The sequence below is a fragment of the Pistacia vera genome, unplaced genomic scaffold (genome assembly GCF_008641045.1).
Source record: "Pistacia vera cultivar Batoury unplaced genomic scaffold, PisVer_v2 Contig418, whole genome shotgun sequence".
Classification (NCBI taxonomy): Eukaryota; Viridiplantae; Streptophyta; class Magnoliopsida; order Sapindales; family Anacardiaceae; genus Pistacia; species Pistacia vera.
The window spans coordinates 141,952-165,620 of NW_022196244.1; the positions used below are offsets into that span (position 1 = coordinate 141,952).

At 36.9% G+C, this 23,669-nt stretch overlaps 4 protein-coding genes across 5 annotated transcripts; 2 read left to right on the forward strand and 2 right to left on the reverse strand.

Moving 5' to 3' along the window:
- Window positions 1-326: 326 nt before the first annotated feature.
- On the reverse strand, window positions 327-3,473 carry LOC116142761. Its single transcript, XM_031428166.1, has 4 exons — window positions 2,988-3,473; window positions 2,296-2,474; window positions 917-1,280; window positions 327-717 (listed from the first exon to the last, which is right to left on the reverse strand). The coding sequence occupies exons 1-4, from the start codon at window positions 3,414-3,416 to the stop codon at window positions 634-636; spliced, it is 1,056 nt and encodes a 351-aa protein (XP_031284026.1). The 5' UTR covers window positions 3,417-3,473; the 3' UTR covers window positions 327-633.
- A 3,175-nt stretch (window positions 3,474-6,648) lies between these two features.
- On the forward strand, window positions 6,649-9,376 carry LOC116142776. Of its 2 annotated transcripts, XM_031428186.1 has the most exons (7): window positions 6,649-6,850; window positions 6,959-7,205; window positions 7,739-7,924; window positions 8,026-8,695; window positions 8,804-8,910; window positions 8,989-9,048; window positions 9,185-9,376. In XM_031428186.1, exons 1-7 carry the CDS (start codon window positions 6,674-6,676, stop codon window positions 9,211-9,213), a joined length of 1,476 nt encoding a protein of 491 aa, XP_031284046.1. In that variant the 5' UTR covers window positions 6,649-6,673; the 3' UTR covers window positions 9,214-9,376. The 2 variants fall into 2 exon arrangements, with proteins under 2 accessions (XP_031284046.1, XP_031284045.1); XM_031428185.1 differs by having other exon boundaries at window positions 8,989-9,376.
- Window positions 9,377-9,804: 428 nt separating this feature from the next.
- Window positions 9,805-11,719, reverse strand: LOC116142760 (fructose-1,6-bisphosphatase, chloroplastic). The gene is made up of 4 exons (XM_031428165.1): window positions 11,188-11,719; window positions 10,797-11,021; window positions 10,191-10,697; window positions 9,805-10,104 (listed from the first exon to the last, which is right to left on the reverse strand). The coding sequence occupies exons 1-4, from the start codon at window positions 11,626-11,628 to the stop codon at window positions 10,033-10,035; spliced, it is 1,245 nt and encodes a 414-aa protein (XP_031284025.1). The 5' UTR covers window positions 11,629-11,719; the 3' UTR covers window positions 9,805-10,032.
- Window positions 11,720-13,588: 1,869 nt separating this feature from the next.
- LOC116142762 lies at window positions 13,589-14,998 on the forward strand. The gene is made up of 3 exons (XM_031428167.1): window positions 13,589-13,768; window positions 13,856-14,182; window positions 14,642-14,998. Exons 1-3 carry the CDS (start codon window positions 13,699-13,701, stop codon window positions 14,806-14,808), a joined length of 564 nt encoding a protein of 187 aa, XP_031284027.1. The 5' UTR covers window positions 13,589-13,698; the 3' UTR covers window positions 14,809-14,998.
- Window positions 14,999-23,669: the final 8,671 nt, after the last annotated feature.

Genomic DNA, 23,669 nt, shown 5'->3' on the forward strand with positions numbered 1-23,669 from the left:
CTCTCAATATACTTTCGACACTTAAAGAACCCACAAGTGTGCTTCTTATTCTGTACTTTTACTCACCCTCCCTTTACTGTTACAGCCATTTTTTATTATCTTTAGTGCATTTCTCTCTGACTTGGTCACTTTTCTGAACGCAGGGAAGTTCAAAACTGATTGGTAAATTCAAAAATTTAGATCTTGAAAGTCCTTCAAGTTGTTGGAACTTACATATTATTCATAGTGTATACTAACTCAAGCCAGTAAAGTAATATATCTAGGAAGATAATAAATGTTTTCCTTATGCTTGGCAATGTATGTGCATGTGAAACCAACATAACTGATTTGATTTGACGGATAACTGATATTATTTGATTTGTCTTGTAGCTGACCTTCCAAAATGATTTCCCATATTTTGTGCTACTATTCATGCAACTAATGGTGCATGGTGTATTCAGCACACTTAAACCTTAGAAATAAATAAGCAACTTGATAAAATGAAAAAAAATAAAACCTAATCAAGTTCTATGACACTTTATGACGCAAAAGAGGTTTTAGAAAAAGAACAAGAAGAACCAAAAATTAAATAGGGTAAACCTTACAAAATTGATAAATGCAAACCATTTATGACGATGATCAGGAATAACTTATCTACAACATTTTCTCTGCAACAATTTCATTGAGATCTAGGTCTACTAAGGTCTCTTTTCCAAACAATGTAAAGCCAACAGTTGCCTGCCAAAAAAAAAAAAATGTTCTGATGATTAATTTTTACTAATATAAAGAACAAAATTACACCAGTAGGTTCATAAGGACCTTATATATAGTTTGAAGCAATAAATTTGTATTAGAGAGTCCTTTTGAAACAGCAGTTAGTAAAAAATTCTCAAATTATCCTCCATAAAAAATTATTAATATGACACAAACAGCATACCTTTTTAGTTTTGCGATTCAGTTTCTTGAGGCTACCAACAAATTCGGCAAAAGTCCCAGATACAACTCGAACAGTTGAACCTGGGGCAAGGCGCTTATTGCCCTTTACTGAAGATGAACCATTAGCAAGAGGGTCAGAAGCTTTTCTGGATCGCCTTTTAGGCTTGGAATCTGAAATAGATTCTTCAACATCATTGGAAACTAAATTAGATTCTACATTGAGCTTGTCAGATTTGAGGTTTTCTTCTCCTTGCTGCTCTTCCTCGAAAGCTTGATCAGCTTTTTCTTGTGCTTGTTTTGCCTCTGTGAAGATTGCTTCCATATCATCAAGAGATACTGTCCTAGGTTTGTTTATCTGTCTTTTTCTGCCATCATGGACAAAACATTGTTTGTTGGAGTAGTTAAAAAGATAAATAGCAACCACATATGCTATATATTCTATATAAATAAACATGAGTCAGGCTGTTTAGGAAACTGTAATGACAACAAACCAGAACAATGCAACATTTTAACTATCTTCTTTATAAGTTACAGATCATTCAACAACGAGAGTACTCCGGGTTCCATTTAACTCTCTTCTTTTGTATGAATGAAATTGTTATACCATCATGCCACAAACAAAGAGAATTTCAATCAGACCATAAAATGCAGGAAATTGTACGGCCAACATGTGAAATAGAGAAGCTGCTAAAGGTCTTAGAAGGAAAAGGGAAATCACAACAGCTCCATAACTAACTTAAGTATCAGCTGATAAATAGGATGGGAGGGAGACATGGACAAGGAAGGCTGAATAGGGCTTTATAACTCATCAAGGTGACTGAACACAGTAGCTATCATGGTAACAAACAGAATGTATTTCTCCTTCTCTCTCCCAGATCTGTGAATTAAGGAATCAGCTCACTCTCCAACAATTTCAACTCTAGATTTTTCCTTCCTGCTCTACAATATAAGCTTGTATTCACTATTCATTGAAGCTACTGTTTATTCCTTTCGGAGCATTGCTTTCTCCTCAACTGGGCTAAGAGCAAGCAGCCACCAATCACTAGGTCAAATGAGCTATCTATCTACATGCCTTTCTACAAGTTTTTAATATACAATTTATAACATTTCGGCCCACTTTCAAGATATTGTTGAATTTTATCTCTTGTCCAACTCAATTAATGGGGCTCAGAGCATGTTCCTCTTGTTTTGAACCCGGGACTTCATCCTTGGAAACAAATCAAGAGTACCAATATTTGAGGTGGATAAGAGATAAAATTCAACAATATCTTAGGTGGATAAGAGATAAAATTCAAGCCAGGATGTTACACAATTGCATGTAATTTGCTACAAGTGATTCCAGCAAAATTAACAATTAACAAAACGGATTTATGCACTCACGTATTTCCAACCTTGGAACCAACAAAACCGCCAATTCCCTCACAATCCCTGATGAAGTCATGTATCTCTTTGTTCAACACACACCTTAAAAAAACACAACCTGGAAAAATAGCCTTAGGCTTTACCGAGATGGAACCATTTTTTAGTTTCCTCTTCTCTTGAATAGCTGGAGCATACATCTGAAAACAAACAATAAGAAATTTAGAAAACTTATGAATTTTTTTGGATATTACTTCCTTACTAAAACTACATCCATGCTTCCAACTTTCAAATAGAAATATCCACGTTTATGAAAACCGTCGAAAGACATCCCACATGTATTCTAAATAAGTTCTCAATTGGTCTCAATACTACACCTTGGATATAAGTCTTTAAGCCAAGCAGCGTTAAATTTATACTATATTTTGCATGATTTATGATTTATTTCACATATTAATATTAATATGTGAAACATGGTTTCGCCATTTCACAACAAAAACAAAATGCCAAATAGCACGCTACGTCGCTACCTTTATTCGCTTCCATTTTTAAGCAAAATGATTACAATCATTTCATCAATTCATTAGTATTATGTAGCATAACCAATATGAACTCATATACAGGAAGCAAAAATAAAAAGGCGCGACATATCGTCTAAATGTTGAAAGACAGACAGGTGACATGTCGTCTATCCTTGTTAAACTAAAAATTACCTTAAATTCAATATCAGGGAAGTTCCTAGCGAGCGATCGAGCAAGTCGTTCAGCAATCTCCTGATACCTAATCCGAGAAACCCGAACTACCCACCATTGCGGACCCAATGTAGCCAAGTTATCAAGATTGAGCTCTTCGGTCCAAGAAGTATATCGTTTCTTCGGCTTCTTTAAAAGCCTTTCTTCAACTTCTTCTCTCCAGCTGTAACCAGATTTTCTCTCTCTTCTTGCGTTTCTCAGCTGCCTCCTCTCTCTCGCCGATAGCTCTTGTTGTTGTTGTTGGGTGTTTACAGAATCTAAAGTTGTGGAGATTGATCGTAAAGGAGCGCGTTTGGTTGTGCGGATTGGAAAGGAAACTTGTGGAAGGAATAGCCGAGAGAAAGAGTGAGAGTGGGAGCAAGGACTCCATTGGAGAAGCCCCTGCTTCATCTTGTTTGTGAGTGATGGTTAATGAGATGTTTTGAGTTTCGATTTGGTGCCAATGATGAGCAGCGTTAGTCTCTTCCTGGTTTCAGATAATTACGATAATACCATTGGGCCAGTTTAAGAATGGGCCCTTTTGGATTTTATTTTTAAAGAGTAAATAACTTTTCCCACCCAAGGTTTGCCTCAGTTACGCTTTCCACCAAAAAGTTTCAAAATACCAATTTACTACCTAAACCACAATTCCGTTGGTAAATTTCCGTTAAATACAATGATATTCATTGCGAAGACAAAAATACCCTTCTCTCTTTTTCTTCCCTTCTTACCCTCTTCCAATGCTAGCAATTGTCACCAACATTGGAGAGTGTCAATGACCGGAAAATCAACAAACAAACCACAAACACTTTAAAAAAAAACTTCCTCAATTGTCTTTCAACCTAACAAACACAAAAAATCAAACAAATCAAACCTGTTTCATCAATCAGAACTCGAAAAAACCTAGGGTAGGGAAGCTTCAATTGTCAACAATTGGTGAGCAAATAAGATCAGGAATGTTAGGGCTTTTGGAAAGAAAGAGTCGTTGAGTCGATTAGTGGTGATGGGGAAAATTTTCGATGACGAAATCGACCAAGAAAGAAAATGGCATCGGCCACTGTTTCTAGGCCATTTCGACTTGAATATGGCATTGTTGAGCCCTCCCACCGCCACCAAAATACTCCCCACCACCCCCTCACCAAAACCCCTTCTACTTCTTGACTAACCCCTCGATTTGCATGATTCTTGCCCCTTTTCAACCACTTCCAGCATGGAAAATCACTTCTAAGACCACCAATCAACTCACTGTCCTCCCATCTCCAAAACCCCTAACCTTCCTCATGCCAATTGCACGCTGTTCGCAGCTCTCCACAACCTAAAGTTTCACTGCTTTAGGGCCGATTCCACCTTATTTCAACAGCCAAAATCTAATCTTCCACCACCCTTTCAACCTCCAATCTCCTCTCTTCAAAACCCCTCACCATTTGTTGGCCATGAATTGCCACCCTCCTTTCGTCATTCGCTATTTTCTTAGCAAAGTGGAATTTTAAATTGATAATTTTATCCTTACTTATAACAAAGTTTTGACTATCATACCCTTCTTCACAATGAAATTTACTAATAGAATTGTAGTTTGGGTAGTAAAGCGGTATTTTAAAACTTTTTGGGTTGGAAAGTATTATTAAGGCGAATCTTGGGTGGTAAAAAGTCGTTTACTCTTTCTAAGAGTTCATACTTAGAGAGGCAGAGCATTAATTAGAAGTAACATCAATGCATTGATATTTGATTAAGTTAATACACCATAATATCTCTCATAATTGGTCAGATTATTGTAGTTTAAGGGGTGCTTGGTTGGGTGTTACCTTTCTTTATTAAGTAAATGTCATTTTGTATTACTAAATTACCACGTTTAGTTATCAAATAATATAACATTCTTATAATCTTTTAAAATTAATAGTAATTACTATTGGTAATATATGTGGTCGTATTACCTTTATTTTCGTAGATATTTTAAGATTACTTGGTAATGTTAATTTCATCAAAATTTTATCCCTTATTAATTTTGTTTGGACAATAATGATCTTATTTTGAAATTAATTTACATAAACTTATCATAACAATTTTACCCTTAATTAATTAAGTTTATTTTTTATTTTTTTATAGTAATGCCCTTGTATTTAAAACAAATTGTAGGCCACCCCAAGACCATCGTCGTCCACCGACAACCATAGCAGGTTGACATGGCCGGAACGACACACAACTAGTCAGATCTGTCCGGTTGTGTGTCAATCTGGCCATTCCTGGGCAGACCCACCATGGATTTGGCTGGAAACGACCAAATCTACCCATTAACGATGGCCAGAACTAAAGATCAGGCTGTTGCTAGATGTAGATTTGACTGTTTTCGACCAAATCTAATTAGTCGTGCGTCGTTTTGGTGACTGCCGACAGTGGCTTGGGTTGGTGGGGGTTATTTTGTTAGAAATTAAACCTTTATGTGGCTGGGAGTTTTAGCAAAATCTTAAATGTAGGGGGTTAAAAGATATGATTCAAAAAATAATAATAAAAATAGTATTATATTAATATTTAAAAATGAGGACAATTTAGTAATCTATATAATATACATAACAATTTATTCCTCTTAACATAACATACTCATCAATTTATTCCAACTTAACCAAACATATTATTTTAAACATTCCCGGTAATTTTCAGGGTAATGTATCTTTCTATTAATATAACATTCTATGAACCAAACGCACCCTAAATATTTAATTGAAAGCTTTGACATAATTTTTTTCAATGATTATCAACAATTATTGTTAATATAAAATATGTTTTATAAAAAAGACAAAAACAAAAAACACTTAAAAAAAAAACACTTATATGTGTGTCCTTAATTAAGACAACCCTAACTAATAATTATAAATTTTAGAACATAAAATTTGCATGCTTAATCATAATTAACAAATAATTGTTACTCCAACAGTATCATAGTTCACAAAAAGATATCTGATTTTAGAATTTTTTCTTTAATCTCTAAATNCCAACCTAACCAAATATATTTTTTTAAACATTATCGGTAATTTTCAAGGTAATGTATCTTTCTATTAATATAACATTCTATGAACCAAACGCACCCTAAATATTTAATTGAAAGCTTTGACATAATTTTTTTCAATGATTATCAACAATTATTGTTAATATAAAATATGTTTTATAAAAAAGACAAAAACAAAAAACACTTAAAAAAAAAACACTTATATGTGTGTCCTTAATTAAGACAACCCTAACTAATAATTATAAATTTTAGAACATAAAATTTGCATGCTTAATCATAATTAACAAATAATTGTTACTCCAACAGTATCATAGTTCACAAAAAGATATCTGATTTTAGAATTTTTTCTTTAATCTCTAAATTAAAATTTGTAAATAATGTACTGCCTTGAGTTCCCGCACAAATTTGCGAGCTTCACCGCTTTAAACAGCCATTATAGCTTTCCCGCGCAGTTAAAACCCCAAATACCGGTTAACCGCTAAAACGCCCAAACACGCCTCACACTAATTGGCATTTTTCCTCCCAAAATTTCAAATACTCCCGCGCTTTCACTCTTTTTCCTTCTTTCTTTGCTCAGAATGTCTCCCTCTAAATCTAAAGCTCAATCTTCCTCTCTCACCCTGTCACTCTTGAATTTTCCATTTTTCCTTTCTCTTCCGTTCTTCCAATGGGGAAGCAAAACAGATCCAAAAGATCAGATAACAATTATGCCAAGGGGAAGGTCACTCCAATTCAAGTCGCTTTCATCGTTGACCGCTATCTCTCCGATAACAACTTCTCCGAAACTCGCTCCATCTTCCGAAATGAAGCCTCGGCTCTCATCTCTAAATCCCCACTCCGAGAGGTTTTTATATATGTTTTTTCTTTCATCTTTTAATTTTAGTTTTTTGCATTTTATTTTCTACGGTAGTTCAAGAATCTAAGTGGTTTACTTGTTATTTTGTTTTTGCAGGCTCCGAAGAGTTTGTTGAGTTTAATGGCGATGTTAAACGAGTATATAAGTTTAAAGGAGGAGAAGGTGATGTTGGATCAAGAGAGGACTCGTTTGGACCAAGAAAAACTGAGGGTACAGACCTTGCTACATGGTATGCAAGATGTCATGAACACTTACAATGCCGGTTCGATTACGTCAACGAATCAGCCAACAAAATCGACGGTTGTGGTTCATCAATCTGTTCCATCTGGTGCATCCCCTTCAGGTAAGCCCCCTCAATTGTACTTTTAATGTTAGTAGATCTAGTACATTTTGCTTGTTTCTAGAATAGAAATTGAAAATTTCAGGGTTTTGTTTAAAACTAGAGTCCTATTAGAAATTTCTGAGAGATTTCTCGTCTGACTAAGGAGAAGAGTTCATGGTGTAGTAGAATTTGGATGAATTTTGAGTAATTATCTTTCTAGTTTTTAAATTCTTTTGATTATAGAATTTTGATTAGCATCAGTTCAGGAATGAAGCCATACACATGGTTGTATTAATTTTGACTAGCTTTTGAAGTTGGATCCTTAATCTTTTTCTTAAAGAAATTTTTTATTCTTAAATTTCCAGTTAGACTTATTACAATGATAAAAAAGTACTTGGTTAATTAACAGTGTTAATCATCTACGTCTATCTTAAGTTTCTGTTGATCATTGAGAGTATGCATGAATTTTTTGACGTCCTAAATTATTTTCTCCACAACTGAAACACAATTCTTGAAAGCGATCAGTCTCATGTGGTTTTTGCTCTCTGTCTCAGGTTGTCTTGTGCAAAATACACCGATTGTTGTGCCAGCGTCCATCCCTCCCAACACTAGTATTTCACCAGCAGTTACAAATTTCCCTATAACAAGAAAGAGAGCAGGCTCAAAAGTTGTACAAGAACCCCCTCAGCTTGCAAAGAAATCTCGCAATAAGTTGCCAACTAAGAAATTGCCAGACAAAGGTGAAGTTTCTTCAAAGATATGCATTTTATATATTGCTATTTGTCTTGTGTTTCTTACTCGAATATTTTAGGTGTTATTAACCATTTTTTTATCTCTGCAGTTGTAGACACAGCTACACAATCACAGAATGAAGTCACTAGTCAAGATTATGCTCAGCATTCTGCGGTTGAGTTATCACCATACAACCGCGCACCCAATGGATCCAGTGTTGCTAAGAGCTTGTTTAACCAGCCTTCACTGACTACTCCAACAAATTCATCTGGTCCTAAGACCCCACCACAACCAGTGTCCTCGCAAGGTGATAAATCTCCGCTGGGGAATTCATTCACTGCTAATGGAAGTACTAACAATACTCCTCAAGAGATCACTCCTGCTAACTGCACCGTGATTTCAACTGAGAGAGTTACTGTAAGCCCATACAAACAAATGGCATTCTACACAGTGGAAAGAAACCATTGCATTTCTTCTTCCTCACCAGTTAAAACAAACTTGAAGAGGCTGAATAAGAGGGATCATGTAAAAGGAAGGCTAGATTTCGATGGTTCGGATGTTGCAGTGAACATGGATAAACCAATTACTAATGAAATTTCGACTTCTGAATCTGAAAAGGAAGCTGGCATTTTTGACATGGATTTGCCTAATTTAGATGCCTTTGGACCAAATTTTTCTTTCTCCGAGCTGCTAGTTGATTTTGATCTCGACTGCGAAGGAATTGGTTATCCTTGCCAGCCAACAGTGGATACTTGTGCTTCTGTGGACAATATTTCAGGGTATTTGTTCCCTTTGTCATGCTGATTATTTAATATCTTAGTATTCTCCACTATTTTATACACCACTATACACTTCACCAGATATGTTATACTACACATAATATGCAGGTCATCTCATGAATCTGGGGATGCCAATTTGGGGGCTGATCAAGTTGTGTCAGAATATTCATCCACACTGACAGAAGTTCTTTCAGGAAAAGATATGAATGTTGAAGGTGATTTAGACTTACCTATTTGATTTGATTTTAATCATTTCAAGTTATGTATTTATCTTGCAAATTTTCATTTTGCAGGCTCTGATACCCTAACTGCAGTAAAATCAATAACAAAATGCATAAGGATTTTAAGTCCTGGTAATTTATTGCTCCTTACTTTTAAGTTTTGCTTTCCTCTCTTTTCTATACTGGGGATAAACTTGTATTTTCATTGTTCTGTATACCAAAATTTAGTTCGGAGTTCTAAAATTGATGTTTTTCTTATGAAATGCAGCAAAAGGTCGCAGGAGTTCTTTGGCTTAGAAACATTGTTCAGCAAGAAACTAATTCTTTTTGAAGATTAAGATGACTTAATGCTGACACGGTACCAGTACAGTACTTACAGCAAAGACGCTTGACTGTGATCTTAATTCTTAAGCATCCGCCTATTTACTATTTCTTAGTTACATGTTACTTAACATCTCTTTAGTATGCTCACAGAATTTTAGTTGAAAGATTGGGCAAAGCAAAGTACACTTTAGCTTGCTAATCAAATACTTATCTTTGTCCACTTGTATTCTGCCTATATTGATTTAGTGGTGATTGTAAATTTCTGATGAAGGTTACTGATAACATTTGATAATGAAGTAGAAACTTCTTGCACAAAATCTTTGTTATCTATTTATCCAGACTTCTAATTAAAATTGGTTTATGGTGTATCTACCAAAAAAGTAAATATCTGATGGCTACTTGAGGCACAAGTTCTGATTATGGCATTGGTTTGATACAAGTTTCATAAATTGTGTGATTGATCACCATGAAGAATGGCTAAGAAATTTCACTTCTCTCTGACATGAAAAGAAGCAAATTAACCTCTTTAAAGATGTTTTACTTTCTCATTATGCGTTTCCATTTCTGATAGTCTGTTTCCTCTGAAAATTTGATCCAATTTCTAGATTGAATCTTACACACAGTTGAAGTCCCATGCAGACCTGGCAATATTTTGCCCCGAAACAAAAGTAATTCATATAGGTAAAGGAAAGTAATTGCTTCTCTTTTAATTTCAATTTAGCGTATTTCTTGAGAAACTTCCATGAAAGAATTATCCTCATGAACAAAATTATTCTTTGTTTTACATTTCGGTTAAGCTAAATACTTCTCCAATTTCTCCACTTCCTCTTGACTTCCAATGTAGAGTGGAACACGCTGATGTATCTGTTGAAAGGAAACAACCAAAGCATCTTAGTACCTAAGTTTAGCTAGAAAATTGCATGAACTCATAGTTATAAGAATGTTCTCACCTCAGTTGGTTGAATGTCAAGTACTCTTTGATGGCCGTCTGATCCTTTTCCTCCAGCTTGTTCCACAATGAAGCTCATCGGTGCACACTCATACAAGAGCCTCAGCTTCCCATTCTTGCTCTTCTTGTCTCTGGGGTACCCATAAATGCCGCCATAGAGAAGGGTCCGATGGAAGTCACCAACCAGGCTGCCAATATACCTAGCAGAATAAGGTTTGCCACTGGGACCTGGATCTTTGAGGTCATCGATGTACTTCTTCAATTTGTCATCCCAAAGCTGGTAATTCCCTTCATTAAATGCATAAATTTTTCCGGCTTTTGGTATCTGGATGTTCTCTTGAGTTAAAACAAACTCTCCATACATGGGGTCTAAGGTGAATGCAAACACACCATTTCCTAGAGTTATCACAAAAATTACAGAGCTTGAGTACATGCAGTAGCCAGCAGCAAGTAGATTGCTTCCTGGCTGGCACACGTTGACGACACATCTTTCTTCTGCTGAGCCAAGCTGTAATGTATCAAATGCCAAAAAGTAATTAACATGTATCTTCCATGAAATTATGAATCTTCAGCTTCATCATAATGGAATGAAGAAGCATGAACTTACATTAGCATCATCACCAATATCGGCAAGGCACTCATCATTTGGACTGTATATACCAAAGATGGATCCAGTGGATACAGCAGCATCAATGTTGGATGATCCATCAAGTGGATCAAACACCGCAATATAGTTTCCAGAGAAACTCTCTTCTACTGCCACCGGCACATCCTCCTCCTCCGATGCTATAATCCCCGTTCGCCCGCTTGATCTCAAGCAACTAGAGAACACCTGTAAGTGCAAATTATTAAAATTCTGTAATTGGCGCTAACTGTTTCATTATACCCACAATCAAATAAGCAGTTTGTTCTAACAGCTTAAACATACACAATTTTGCAGATATACATTCATGGTGCACATTGTTTAAAGAGCATTTTATAGTATAGCAATTACCAACCTCATTTGAAACAACATCAAGCTTCTTCTGGTCCTCCCCCTGAACGTTGACAGCACCTTGAACGCCAGTCAAGTTGGAAATGCTGGCTCTCTGAACCAAAGAAGCTATCTGCTTACAAGCCGTAGAGATGCTTGAAAGCACAATAGTGAGCTCCGCATCAATAACGCCAGCTTGTTCCTGCTTCAACAACCAGTTTGTGAGTGTTTGAATCTCAAACACACTTTTCTTCTTGGTTTCAGCCTCTGACGCCGTCCCTACAGCCATACACTTGACACCGGCACCAACATGTCTTCTCTTGACATTAACGTTGTTGCAGCTACTGGGACATGAGACAAGTGTTTTGGTATCAAACCCACATAGTTGATAAGGAGAGAGACGAGATAGAGAACGAGAGCTTGATAAAAGAAGTTGTGAAGAAGATGTAGCTGCAGCTGCCACCATGATTAAGTTTAGCTCTCTACTTTCTTCTTCTTCTTCTTCTTGTGTAGTGATGATATTTTGTTGTCTAACAAGCAATGTAGTTTTGTTAAGATTGTGTTGTGTTGAGTGAAGGTGAGAATGTGAGGTTGGTAACGATTTCTGTTAATATGGCCCCACTTATCTTTGTTTGAGATCTTTTTTGTGACCAAGTTTCGTCGAGGAATGTGCAACAACTCCAGTGATGGATGGATGATTACAAACTACAAGTTGCACAGTTGCAGTTGCGCCTCTAAAGTTAAGCCCATTACTCAGTCCACAATGTTACTGCCTCTACGGGCTAAGATAAGTAGATAACCATATCACAGCTGAAGCCTATTCAATTTGTCTAGAGACAGCCCAAGATTGATTCACAGTTACATATATATTTTGAAAACCGAGATGTTCGAGCTAGCATACGTATATCTCAATTAATCTCTGAGACTCGTTAAATATTTTACAAATTTAATAAGACAAATAAACTATAAATGTGATAGGTGACCATAAGGTAGTTTGAATCTAACAAGTCAATGAAAGGAGTAAACTTTCTTGATCATTAGGCTAACTCTTTGGGTTAATGGTATCTTTCGATTGCATCTATTATGTAATGTTGCTTGTTATTTGACATTTTCTAAAAGAATAAGAACAAAATAATCTCTGCCACTATCATATAACATAGAAATTACCGATCTCCAACCAATGAGGATAAACATTTATATTTATTTATATATTTTACTATTTTACAGATACCCACATGTAGATTTGGAAATGGTTTCAGGATACAAAGATGTCTTGCGAAATTTTGGTCAAGACAAATGCCAATTCATAACTTGATATAGTTGATCAGTCATTGGAAATGGAGTTTTGTTAAAAGCAAAGACCTTCTTGTATAATACAGCTTGCTTATCAAAATTATTAAAAACCTTTTACTTCGGTTTCAAACATAAGATTTGAGTTAAAAAATAGCTAGACTTTAGTTAGATGTTGATGGATTCATGAAGAAGAAAAGGATATTAAGCAAACAATGGATGTATCCACTGCTGTTTTTAATATAAATTTATTGATGATGTGCAAGAGGAAAAACACTTTCATTGAAATGTTCAAAATCGGTGGGAAAGAATGACTTGGTCATATATTGCTAAGAAACTCCACAAATGATATAATTTCGCGGAAACCTTCTTCCCTTCACTACATGAAACGCAGCCTGCAATTTTCTGTCCAGTTCCCCGAAGGCTTCTGACTTTTCTTTCGATTTTCACAAAAATTCCAAACGGAATGAGACAAGTCGAAGTTAAGCTTTCCTGTTTATGTGGACAGAAGACCAACAAGGCAAACATATAGTGACATTAATCAATGTTATTTAATTATAGTTGACTTATACTTAATTCCCAGGTCTTCGCTTTGGCCCCCACCTTACAAATTTCATTGATATTAACTGGAGAATTGCACGCGGATACCTTGGTTGACTTCTTTTTAATTAATCTTTGATTATACTAAGAACAAACCAGTTCAATGTAGTCAATAACAGATTTATAATATATTTGATTATGATTATTATTCTCAACTAATTGGTCAAACGCCAAGAGTGTAACCCGGAACTTAAGTTATATAAGAATAGCAGTTGGATTAACTGCGAATAACCAAAACAAGAATTATTGCGGAGAATGAGAAATTTCTCGGAGTGTTGAAAGCTTAAACGTTGAGACCAGCCAAAGTGCTAAACACGTCTTAAGAGTCAAGAGTCAAGTATGAGAACGTATTAAATATTACATTAGAATTTGACTATGAAAATTAATTAAATAAAAGGACAAAAATAGAAAGAAAACAACCAATGGGCTCCATGCACAAGCCCAAAGACCAGCAAACCACCAAACACGTAATTCACATGAAGCCAAGAAGCAGCAGAACTTGCTCTAGCCGCTCCATTCAATATATATAGAACCATGGCCGCCCTTTTTGATTCATTGAAACCATCTCTCAATATATTCACAACCCCTTCAGGCTTTTAATTTTGTCGGCTTATCAAACACCAAAAACCATTAACAAATTGCATCCATGGCTTCTCCTTCAATCAAGTTGACATTTTTTCTCTTCATCTCTTCCCTTTTTCTCCATGCAGCTCTAGGTAGATATTATGTAATTGATCATTTTGATTTGGCTTTTAGGGTAAGTTTTTGATTTGTTCATAGATAACATTTTTGTTGTTTTGTAGGTGAGATTGTTTGTGAGGATTTGCCAAAGGATGTCTGTGCATTTTCTATATCATCTTCAGGGAAGAGATGTTTATTGGAGACTAATTGTGAAAATCATGGAACTGTGGAGTATCAATGCAAGACATCTGAAGTTGTTGTAGCGAATATGGCTGATTATATCGAGACTGATGAGTGTGTCCGCGCTTGTGGCGTTGATAGAAACTCTGTTGGGATTTCTTCAGATGCTCTCCTTGAGCCACAATTCACCTCCAAGCTTTGCTCCCCCGATTGTTACCAGAAGTGCCCCAACATTGTTGATCTTTACTTCAATTTGGCTGCCGGCGAAGGTATCAATCTTTTATTATTAATTAATATCTTAATTTAACTTAAAAGGGAAAATTTAGTGTTATTAAAAACGTGTTAAAAATTATGGTTGTGAAATCTATTTTGATGGTAGCTGGTACGTCTCTTTGGAATAGTGTTGGTTGCTTGGGTGGTGAGAAACTGAGATTCAACCAGAAAGAAAATGAATTAAAATAGTTTTAAAGGAAGAAAAAAAAGAGAGAAATTAATAGTTTGGTCAATGGTCATGTAGGTCTCTGCTTTCACTTTCTCTTTTTCTCGTAAAAGCCATACAATATATTTTCTTGCTTTACACATTTTTACTTCTTCTTCAATCAAAGTATCGTCCTCTCAATACCAAACTTGACACTTGGTGTGTAGCTAATTGTAATAATTTTATTTTATAGCATAAGATAATTAAAAGTAATTTAATAACGTGGGTTATTTATTGGTTGATGATGCAGGAGCTTTCTTGCCGGATGTTTGCCAGCAGCACCGCAGGAACCCTCACCGTATGATGGTTCAACTTTCAAGCTCCGGCGAAGTCACCCCTGGCACCATTTCATCTCATTCATCCAAAGCCATGCTCAGCCCTGCTTCTGCTCCTGCTATTTCCCCAGCTCCCTTTTAGTTATTTTCTTTACAAATCATTCCCTGTTAAAAGATGATACAAGAATAAGTATTAGATACAGGAGGTGTTCATTTGTTGAGGATTATTTTCATATATTAAATGAGAGATTTTGTTACTCTTATTTACAATACAAGTTTCATTTAGCGGTATATTCTGTATCATAATAAATACTGTTGACAGTATGCTTTTATTTAATATATTAATCCTGCAAATATTCTTAAATTTGTTATGTAACTTATTTTATTTCTCTTAAAGCACACTCCAAAATTAAGAATTTAGATATATCAAGATGAAGTTCAAGGCCTGATATTTTTGGGTACCCGGCCCGAAAAGGTTGGGTTTTACCCGATGTTCGCAGGTTCGAGCCTAGCCCTGATTTTAAGGCCCAATCCTGGGTACGGGTCGGGCCTGGGTATGTCTTTAGGCTCAGTCCAGCCCAGCCCGACAATTTTAGTATTAATTATACTAAATTATCCTTATACTATATATTTAATTACAAGATTATTCTACATATATATACTTATTTTTCTCAAACCCTACATAGATGGATGGATGCATTTTGTGGAAAGTTATTTATATATTTGGTGAGTATTAAAAAATAAATTAATATTCAAAAATTGCTTCTAGAATTAAAAATATACAAAAATTAAAATTTATTAATATTTAAAAATTCACATTATAAAAATGAGCGGACTTGAGTCGGGCCTGAGGTTACAAAAAACTCGTCGAGCTGGGCTTGGGCTTTACCTATCATATCCATCACGGGCTTGGGGCTTTGTCATGAGGCCAGGCTTAGGCCTGGGCCAAGGGGTACCCAGTCCCGCCCCGGCCCATTGCCATCACTAACTTGCTTTTATGTAGTATAAGTAAATAAAAAATTGCTCTTAGATTATTTGGAAAATTGTTCTTTGTATATATGTAGCCTAAATATTCTAAAATTAGCACTTGAGTTCTTCTTCTTAGTAAAGAGGGAATAGCCCGACACAGCACACTTGAAACCAGCTCCTTCGACAACCTCACTAAATTTCGTGAACATGCACANTATGTAGTATAAGTAAATAAAAAATTGCTCTTAGATTATTTGGAAAATTGTTCTTTGTATATATGTAGCCTAAATATTCTAAAATTAGCACTTGAGTTCTTCTTCTTAGTAAAGAGGGAATAGCCCGACACAGCACACTTGAAACCAGCTCCTTCGACAACCTCACTAAATTTCGTGAACATGCACAAGGAGCTTGTTTCAAACCATAAATAGCCTTTTTAAGACGACACACCAAGTTGCAATTTCCATCAACTCCCTCCGGTCGACGCATGTACATTTCTTGTTTCAATTCCCCCCTTTATAGTCAGTTGAAATGCATTCTTCATGTCAAGTTGATGAAGACCCCATCCTTTCACAATAGCAATAGACAGGATGCATATGACAGACGTCATTTTGGCAAAAGGGGCAAACGTTTTATCGTAGTAAACTCCATGCTCCTAGGCATACCCATTTGCTATAAGTCGAGCCTTATGCCTTGAAATCGACCCATCAACTAGATACGTTATACACCCGAGCGAGTGACTAAACGAGACTCCATCCGAACCTCAACCAACCGCTTGTTTACCTACAGGAAACTCAACGACAATCCTCGGGCTTTGATCCTTCACGTACAAAAAGATCCGGTATTGGAGTATTGTGCTTCTCAAGGCCCTCTGAGTCAGAGCAACCCTGCCGGGGTGATCCAGTTACCCAGAGAATTGTTAGGCTATTTTTTTGAAGCTTGAGTATGGTTCGTGCACCGTTTTTCTTCTCTACCATGTCGAATCATAATTTAATAAATTACTTCTACTTCTAACCGGGATTGGACCATGTCTCCTAAACAATCTCAGTACATATGCGCAAGACGATTCCACAGATCGAGGTCGGAATGGGATCGGGTGTTTTCACGTCTCACCGTAGTGCCCGGTTTGTCTTGATTTCCGATTGATGAACAAGAAGGAAAACGGAACTCTTGGATTTTGTGACTCACCTAGGGCAACCCTTCGCCCGCCCGCCACTAGTGGGAAGCAAGCTAGCCCCCTATGTTGGCTGCCCCTTTCCCCCTTTAATAATAAGATAAGGTAAGCATTCAAGCTCAACAAGAAAAATGCCCCTTACTATAGATAGGCTAACACACCTTATATTATATAATTAGAAAAGCAGCCTTTCACGCAGCTCAAGCTTACTTACTAAGCAAACGTAGGCTAGGGCTCGCAAGCAAGAAGCAACAGATTAAGCAACTTGAGTGAAAGCCGGTGTGCGTTAGCGCTTTAGTTTGATTGCAGGGTGTTTAGGCTTTTTGCATATATCTTTATGACTTTATCGTTGATCATATATTTATATGTTTTACGTATTTAAAATAATTTTAAAATACCATCATCAAATTGATAAAATTAAAAAAAAAATTATTAAAGAATAAATACTGCATATATTTTCCATGTTTAAAATAATTTTAAAATATCAATTATGAAATTGAGAAAATTAAATAAAAAATTATTATAAATAAATACAGCATTATGCCATTTCAATCAAATATTTGAAATTTATTATGATATATAAAAATAATTGAAATAGTTTATTTACATTTAATGTAATTTCTTTTAAAAATATGAGTTAATAACAAACTATTTTATTGTTGTGATAAAGTGGAAGAAGGTAAATAAATTATATATTAGAATTGAAATTGGAATGACTTTAGAAGAAGAATTATTGAGAAAAAAATATTTAATTAAAAGATTTAAAAGAATGNTCAATTCCCGTCGTTCGCCCATAAGGGATAGGTACTCATTCACAAACAACAAAGATAGAATAGGAAGGATAAGAGAAATCTAAGTATTCAGTTCTTTACCTTTGATTAGCACACCGAGGTAATATCATATTGATCATATTGATAGTATGCCCTTTTTCAGTGCTAGTTTCCGAGTTGTCTCTATCGAGCTGTAGTTGTTCAGGGAACGCCTTTGAAGAAAGAATACTAAGGCCTTTCCTTAAGCTTCCTTTCAGATATTGTTCCGAGTAACATAGTTCACTCTCAGCAGCACACACTAGTGGAATTCTTTTCTAGCGAAGCAAGCCCGCCTGGTGTGATTAACTCCCTAGCAGTCACTACTGAGCAGCACAGAAGCGTAGTGTGCTGTAGCAGAGTGTGCTATGAAGAAGAAGATTAGGCTTAGGTAAAGGATGAACAAGCCAATGATAGTACGAACCAGACGGGTGTGCTCCAGTACCAGTTGGGACATCTCGTTAACCAAGCCATGAATCAGACATTTCACACGCACGCCTCTCTCATCAAAGAATCAAGAAGTTAGTCATGACATCAACAGCGATCTTCCTCCGTTCGATAGGGGGTGAACTGCGCCTTACCACTTGCAGAGGGAGCTACGGTCGCTCACAGGTCGTTGCTCGCTCTCTCCACTGACGGAAAAGGCGTAACTACTCTTGGAGGAAGGGCTAAGAAGGTTGAGAAAGGAAGAGGGGAACAAGCTAACGGGAGAAGGGGAGAGAGAGAACGAAGTGAACGAACGAACATACTATGATTGTCTGGTTGTGAGCCATTGGCGAACTATCAACAGAGTGTACGACCGTAGGGGTAGGGAGGGAAGAGTAGCGAAGCGATGTTCCAGTTGAAGCATGTACTCTAGCCGGCATGTCCCACCTCGTCTAGATCACTCCTGGATGTCTTGAAGGTGTCGCTAAAGCACGCCACCCCTTCTCCTCTGTTGAATCTATCTCTCTTGGTTCGCTGGTAATTCCTATTCATGATGGGATCAGGTAGCTAGGCGGAGCCCGTATTCCTTTAATTCCCTGGGATGTGTTTAAGCGTAAAATGAGCTGCTGTCTGTATCTGAGCGACCGGGTCTCCCTCTTACGCACCAAGTGCAGCTAAAGCAGGGGCGAAGACGAGGCTTGCAGACCTTCTGACTTCCCTGTCCGGGATCTCTTCACTGGATGTGTCGTGTTCCTTTGGCCCACTCCCCATTTGTTGGAAGGGTTTGTCCGGCCGGCGATGACGGTGCAGCTAAAGAAGTACGCGACAAGTGGAGCTGCTGCTTAGTCACTCTCTTCCCTCCTCTGGTCGGATGGGAATTCCTCGGCACGACTGGGCAGCTAAGCATCATTGGCTTGGTCAGCCTTTACCTGACCAACTACCTAATACTACGCAGGCTCATCAAACAGCGCTTTCTAGCTTTCTTCAGGATTTAGCCTGAACCGATGCCAGAGCTCTCAGTGGTTTGTGGACTCGAACCACAGTAGGAATTTACAGTTCCGGCTCCCCAGCGGAGCGTAACCACTTTCTTACTCGTAAAGGCAAAGAAAAAAGGGATCCGCCTCGAATCAAAACGTTCTTTCTTTTCTAAAAACGATCTTTCTTCTCTTATGAAATTGATANTCAAAACAACGTCAACTCTTTCATTCCTCTCTTCGTCACGCACACTTTGGGAGCACATAGATCCGAAAGTGATAGTAACCAATGTAACGACTCGATAAATATGACTGTTGAACCTTCTAATCTAGATTTACTGGGGTAGTTCTGTTTTCCCCCAAGGACTACTTATGAACTTTAACCTCCTTAGGTTGATGCAGATGAGGGCAGTGAAACCCCTTCGGGTTGATGGTAATGATGTTTAATTGTTATTTGCTTTGTAATTTGAGAGTTGTATGATGTTTCATTATTATTTGCTTCGTTATTCGTTACTTGTATAACGTTTCATTTTTACATTTATGACGTTGTTATGAGTAGTTGTTTTAAAATGTACATATATCGAACAGTAATGCAAACGGAGAATATGAAACAAAACAGACATATTACTATTGTAAACAAAGTTTGTACAATAAAAACAATTTGTAGAAATATAAAAATGAACCAAAAGGCTAACTAAATAACTACTCTCCATGAAAAAACTTGATGGCCATCTTAGTCTTAGGGAAAATACCATCTCGATAAATTTAAGCGTGAATACCCTACAGTTGTCTGAACTCGGACTCTATTGCGGCACGTCGACATGCCTTAAGTCCCGAACATCGAGGTCGTTTGAACTTAGTACAATACATCGATTGTAATAACATCTCTGGTATATATGTCACGTATGGATGCATCCGATCTATGAAGCTGATAGCCTTCCATTGATTTATGTACAGTGAGCGACCAACCAAGCAAATCAATCTCATTGCAAACCCAATGCTAACACTTGAAGCTGATAGGTAACTTGTGAACATTTAATATCAAATTAGTGACCACAAGATGATTAGAGGGCCCAATACTTTATTGAATGACATTTTACTTTCTCATCCAAACTTCAAGACAAGAAATAAAGGGTCGATGTTGATTTCAGAATTAAAAGGAAATACACATTTGACTATTTGTACTCCTCCCCTTGAGACTGCTGATCCTTGATGGAATTGAGGAGCCATGAAATGAAAGTGGAGCCAATGGTGGTCCAATCCTACGGGAACGTGCTCTGGTATGCGTGTTGTTATCGCCTCAGTAGACCCACATAGGAATCCATATGCTCTAACAATATAATTTACATTAGTGAGTATATAAACAACACTATATCATATGCAATTCACACATATGTATTAAATACTTGCATCATCAATCGACAATTGCACGAGGGTTAGTAGCATAGTCTTCCCGGGTTTGGGCCTTGCCTTCAAAGGGTCAGTGAAGGGACTTCTAGTGAGCGAGCCTTTCCTAATGATATTGCCATGTAATGTCTGCGGACGGGATGGAATATAGTCACATTTTCATCCATAGTGGCCATGTCGATTTGTATAACCTAGAACGACATAAAACATTAGTATTCATTAAGCGTAAATTTGATGCATTTCTATAACGAAAATTGGATATGTATTTGATGGGTGGGTGGTGTTTTTTCTTGCTCATCGGTCGTGATTTGCTATGTCAAACTCAACATCGATCCTACCATCCTGAGTTAATCAAGTGATTGTAATACACTGATATCAATTTGATAACTATAGATAGAATTTAATTTCAATTGAAATTCACCATAATCTTCCCTCTCCTTTTGTAGTAGGTTGATGACATCCTGAAGATCACTCACTCTTCTGTCAAGCTGACTCAATTTTAGAAATGAAATGAGATTGTACATTTGATATCAAGTTGCAAAACATCTACTTTTGCAATGCCAACATTTGCTGTACACGCGTCAAAACCTCCTCCATAGTCTTTGAGTTTCCAGCTCTAGTTAGGTCGGGCTCAGGCACTGGAGTAGACGGTGGAACATCGTCCTCCAAATTAGCATCATAGAACACTAGAAACACGAGTTCATCATGAATGAGTGAAGGATCCTTTATGAACTCCAACAAATCTGGATACCAATCTTGCTTCCTCTCAAGGACAATCGATACAAGCTTTGCCTTAACATCATTCTGTTAATATTTGTCAAACTGTTAGGAATATGCCCTAGATGCAAGATGGTTTTCAATGATAAATATTGGACTAATGAATAAAAGAGTTTTATTCATGATAAACCATACAGTGTATTAAGTTACTTGATAACTTAATCAGCATAATGTCTAAAGGCTCCAGGACTCAGATCAATGTAAAGAACTACTTATATGAAATGGTCATATTGGGAGACATACTTCTTTATATAAGTCCAAAATTTGTTCACAACTTTAAATGAAGTTGGGTACTTCATTTAGTCAAGGTTGTCGTGTTGTTTGTTTCAATGGGAATGACAAGTCTCAAGTCATTAAAGTGGAGACTTTAGGGTAAAGACACTTGTGGATTTAGAATGAATTGAACGGGCCACATGAATTTAATGTTTAGTATAAATATCGCAACCAAACATAAAATTCACACTCTGGCAATTAAGGGCGTGTCTATCTAAATCCTAAGTGGATAGAGTAGCTCTTGCCGAGAAGTCTGGTGTGTGGCTGTATTGTTGAGAACTCCGCTATGTCATTGTTGCTTTTTATGGGTGTACCAACAGTAAGAAGTTGATCTTGGGGAGGGTTTTTGATTGCCTCATTTGGTGTTTTTTGTTATGGATTTATTGGGAATGGGGAGGAGACATGCTGGTAGGTGAGGGGATTTTATTTTTTTTCTTTGATGATGATTTGGTGCAGTAACCAAGTGGAGAAATGCAAAATTTTTATGGGCTACTGCTGGGTGATTTATTCTTCTTGGTTGAGTGTTCTACTTGTTATAGTGTCATCTGGTCAATTTATTTGGAAGGTAACAGGCTGGGCTTCCTGGAATGCATAAATGAGGCTCCAGAACCATGTAACAAGCTAGGCAAATTTGAAAATTAAAAGGGGCAAAGGCACGGAAAAATCAGATCCCTTGGCAAAAGGATTTGGGAAATCATGATGGGAGGAGGAAAAATTAACCTTCTGGGAATTGTGGGGCGTTGCTGGGAAGGCTGGTTGGGATCTATTTGGGTGATAAAGGGTCTGGTGCTGGGGCTGAGGTTGGGGTTGTAGAATGGGCCTTTTGTGTGGACTATTGACGTGGGCTGGTTGTATGGGTAGGCTATGTAGATGGACGGGCCGCCTTTGGGTTATGTAGAGTTCCTTTTTTGGGCTATGTGGCCTAGTATAGATAGTTTGTTTTTGTTTTTGTTTTTTTTTTTTTTTGTGCGAAGGCATGTTTTTTGATTGGGAGTATGATATATCCCATAAAAATACGAGTAGCACAAGGGCCAAACTTTTCATGTGGACGGTAGAGTAGGAGAGATAACCAAAGACCCGGAGGTGGCTGATGTCAAGTTGTTTGGCAAAAAGAACCTCATAAGGAGTTTTATCTCTAAGGACCTGAATGGACATTTGATTGACCAGGTAGGTTGTTGTGAACACATATTAGTCCCAAAGGAATATATGAATATTGGCTTGGTGTTTGAGTGCTCGAGCCACTTTTAACAAGTGACGATATTTCGCTCAACTATCCTATTTTTTTGTAGGGGTGTAAGTGCAAGAACTTTCATGGATAATACTAATGGAAAGAAATAAGGAAGAACATTGAATATTAAAAAAATCTCTACTATTATCAGTGTGGACACATTGAACAGATGTATGAAACTGTGTTTGGACCATGGATGGAAAATGTTTAAGCTGGGTGAGGGTTTGTGTTTTGGATTGCATGAGGAATACCCGTGTCCCACGGGAAAAAAATCATCAATAATGGTGAGAAAAAATTTGGATCCGTCATGATTATGAGTATGGTATGGTCCCTAGATATCAAGATGGATTAAGGCAAATAGATGATTAATGGTGGATGTGCTAGTGACTAGTGAGAAAGGTGACCCTTGACTATTTGGCAAGATGACAGATTGGACACTAAGGGTAGGGAACAGAGGCACTATGACCCAATCGTTGATAGAAAATGAAAGAATTTTTATTAATATTTGCATTACAATGTAATGTTTATTGGTTGTAATACAATGATTTAGGTATGGAGAAACTTTAGAAAATCCATCAGGTGCCCAGTAGTACAGACCAAGATGGGCTTAACCTAAGCCCACCAGTTTTCCAATCGAAGGATCCTGAAATTCACAAGTAATGGGTAGAAATTTTAATAGGCATCTATTATCAGTGCAAAATTTTGACACGGAAATAAGATTAAAATGAAAAATAAGGACAAACATGACATTTTTAATGACTAAATTTCATGTAGGTTGATAGTTCCTATATGAGTGGCTGGAGCACCATTCTCGTTTGGCATGTGGACGGAGGTAGATAGTTTAGTTGGGATATGATTTGTGGGCAAAAAATTGGGTTGCAAACAATGTGGCCACTAGCCGCTGAGCCAATTATCTGGATATCTTTTGAAAAAGAATTGAGACAGAAATATGTACCTACATAGGAGGCTCAA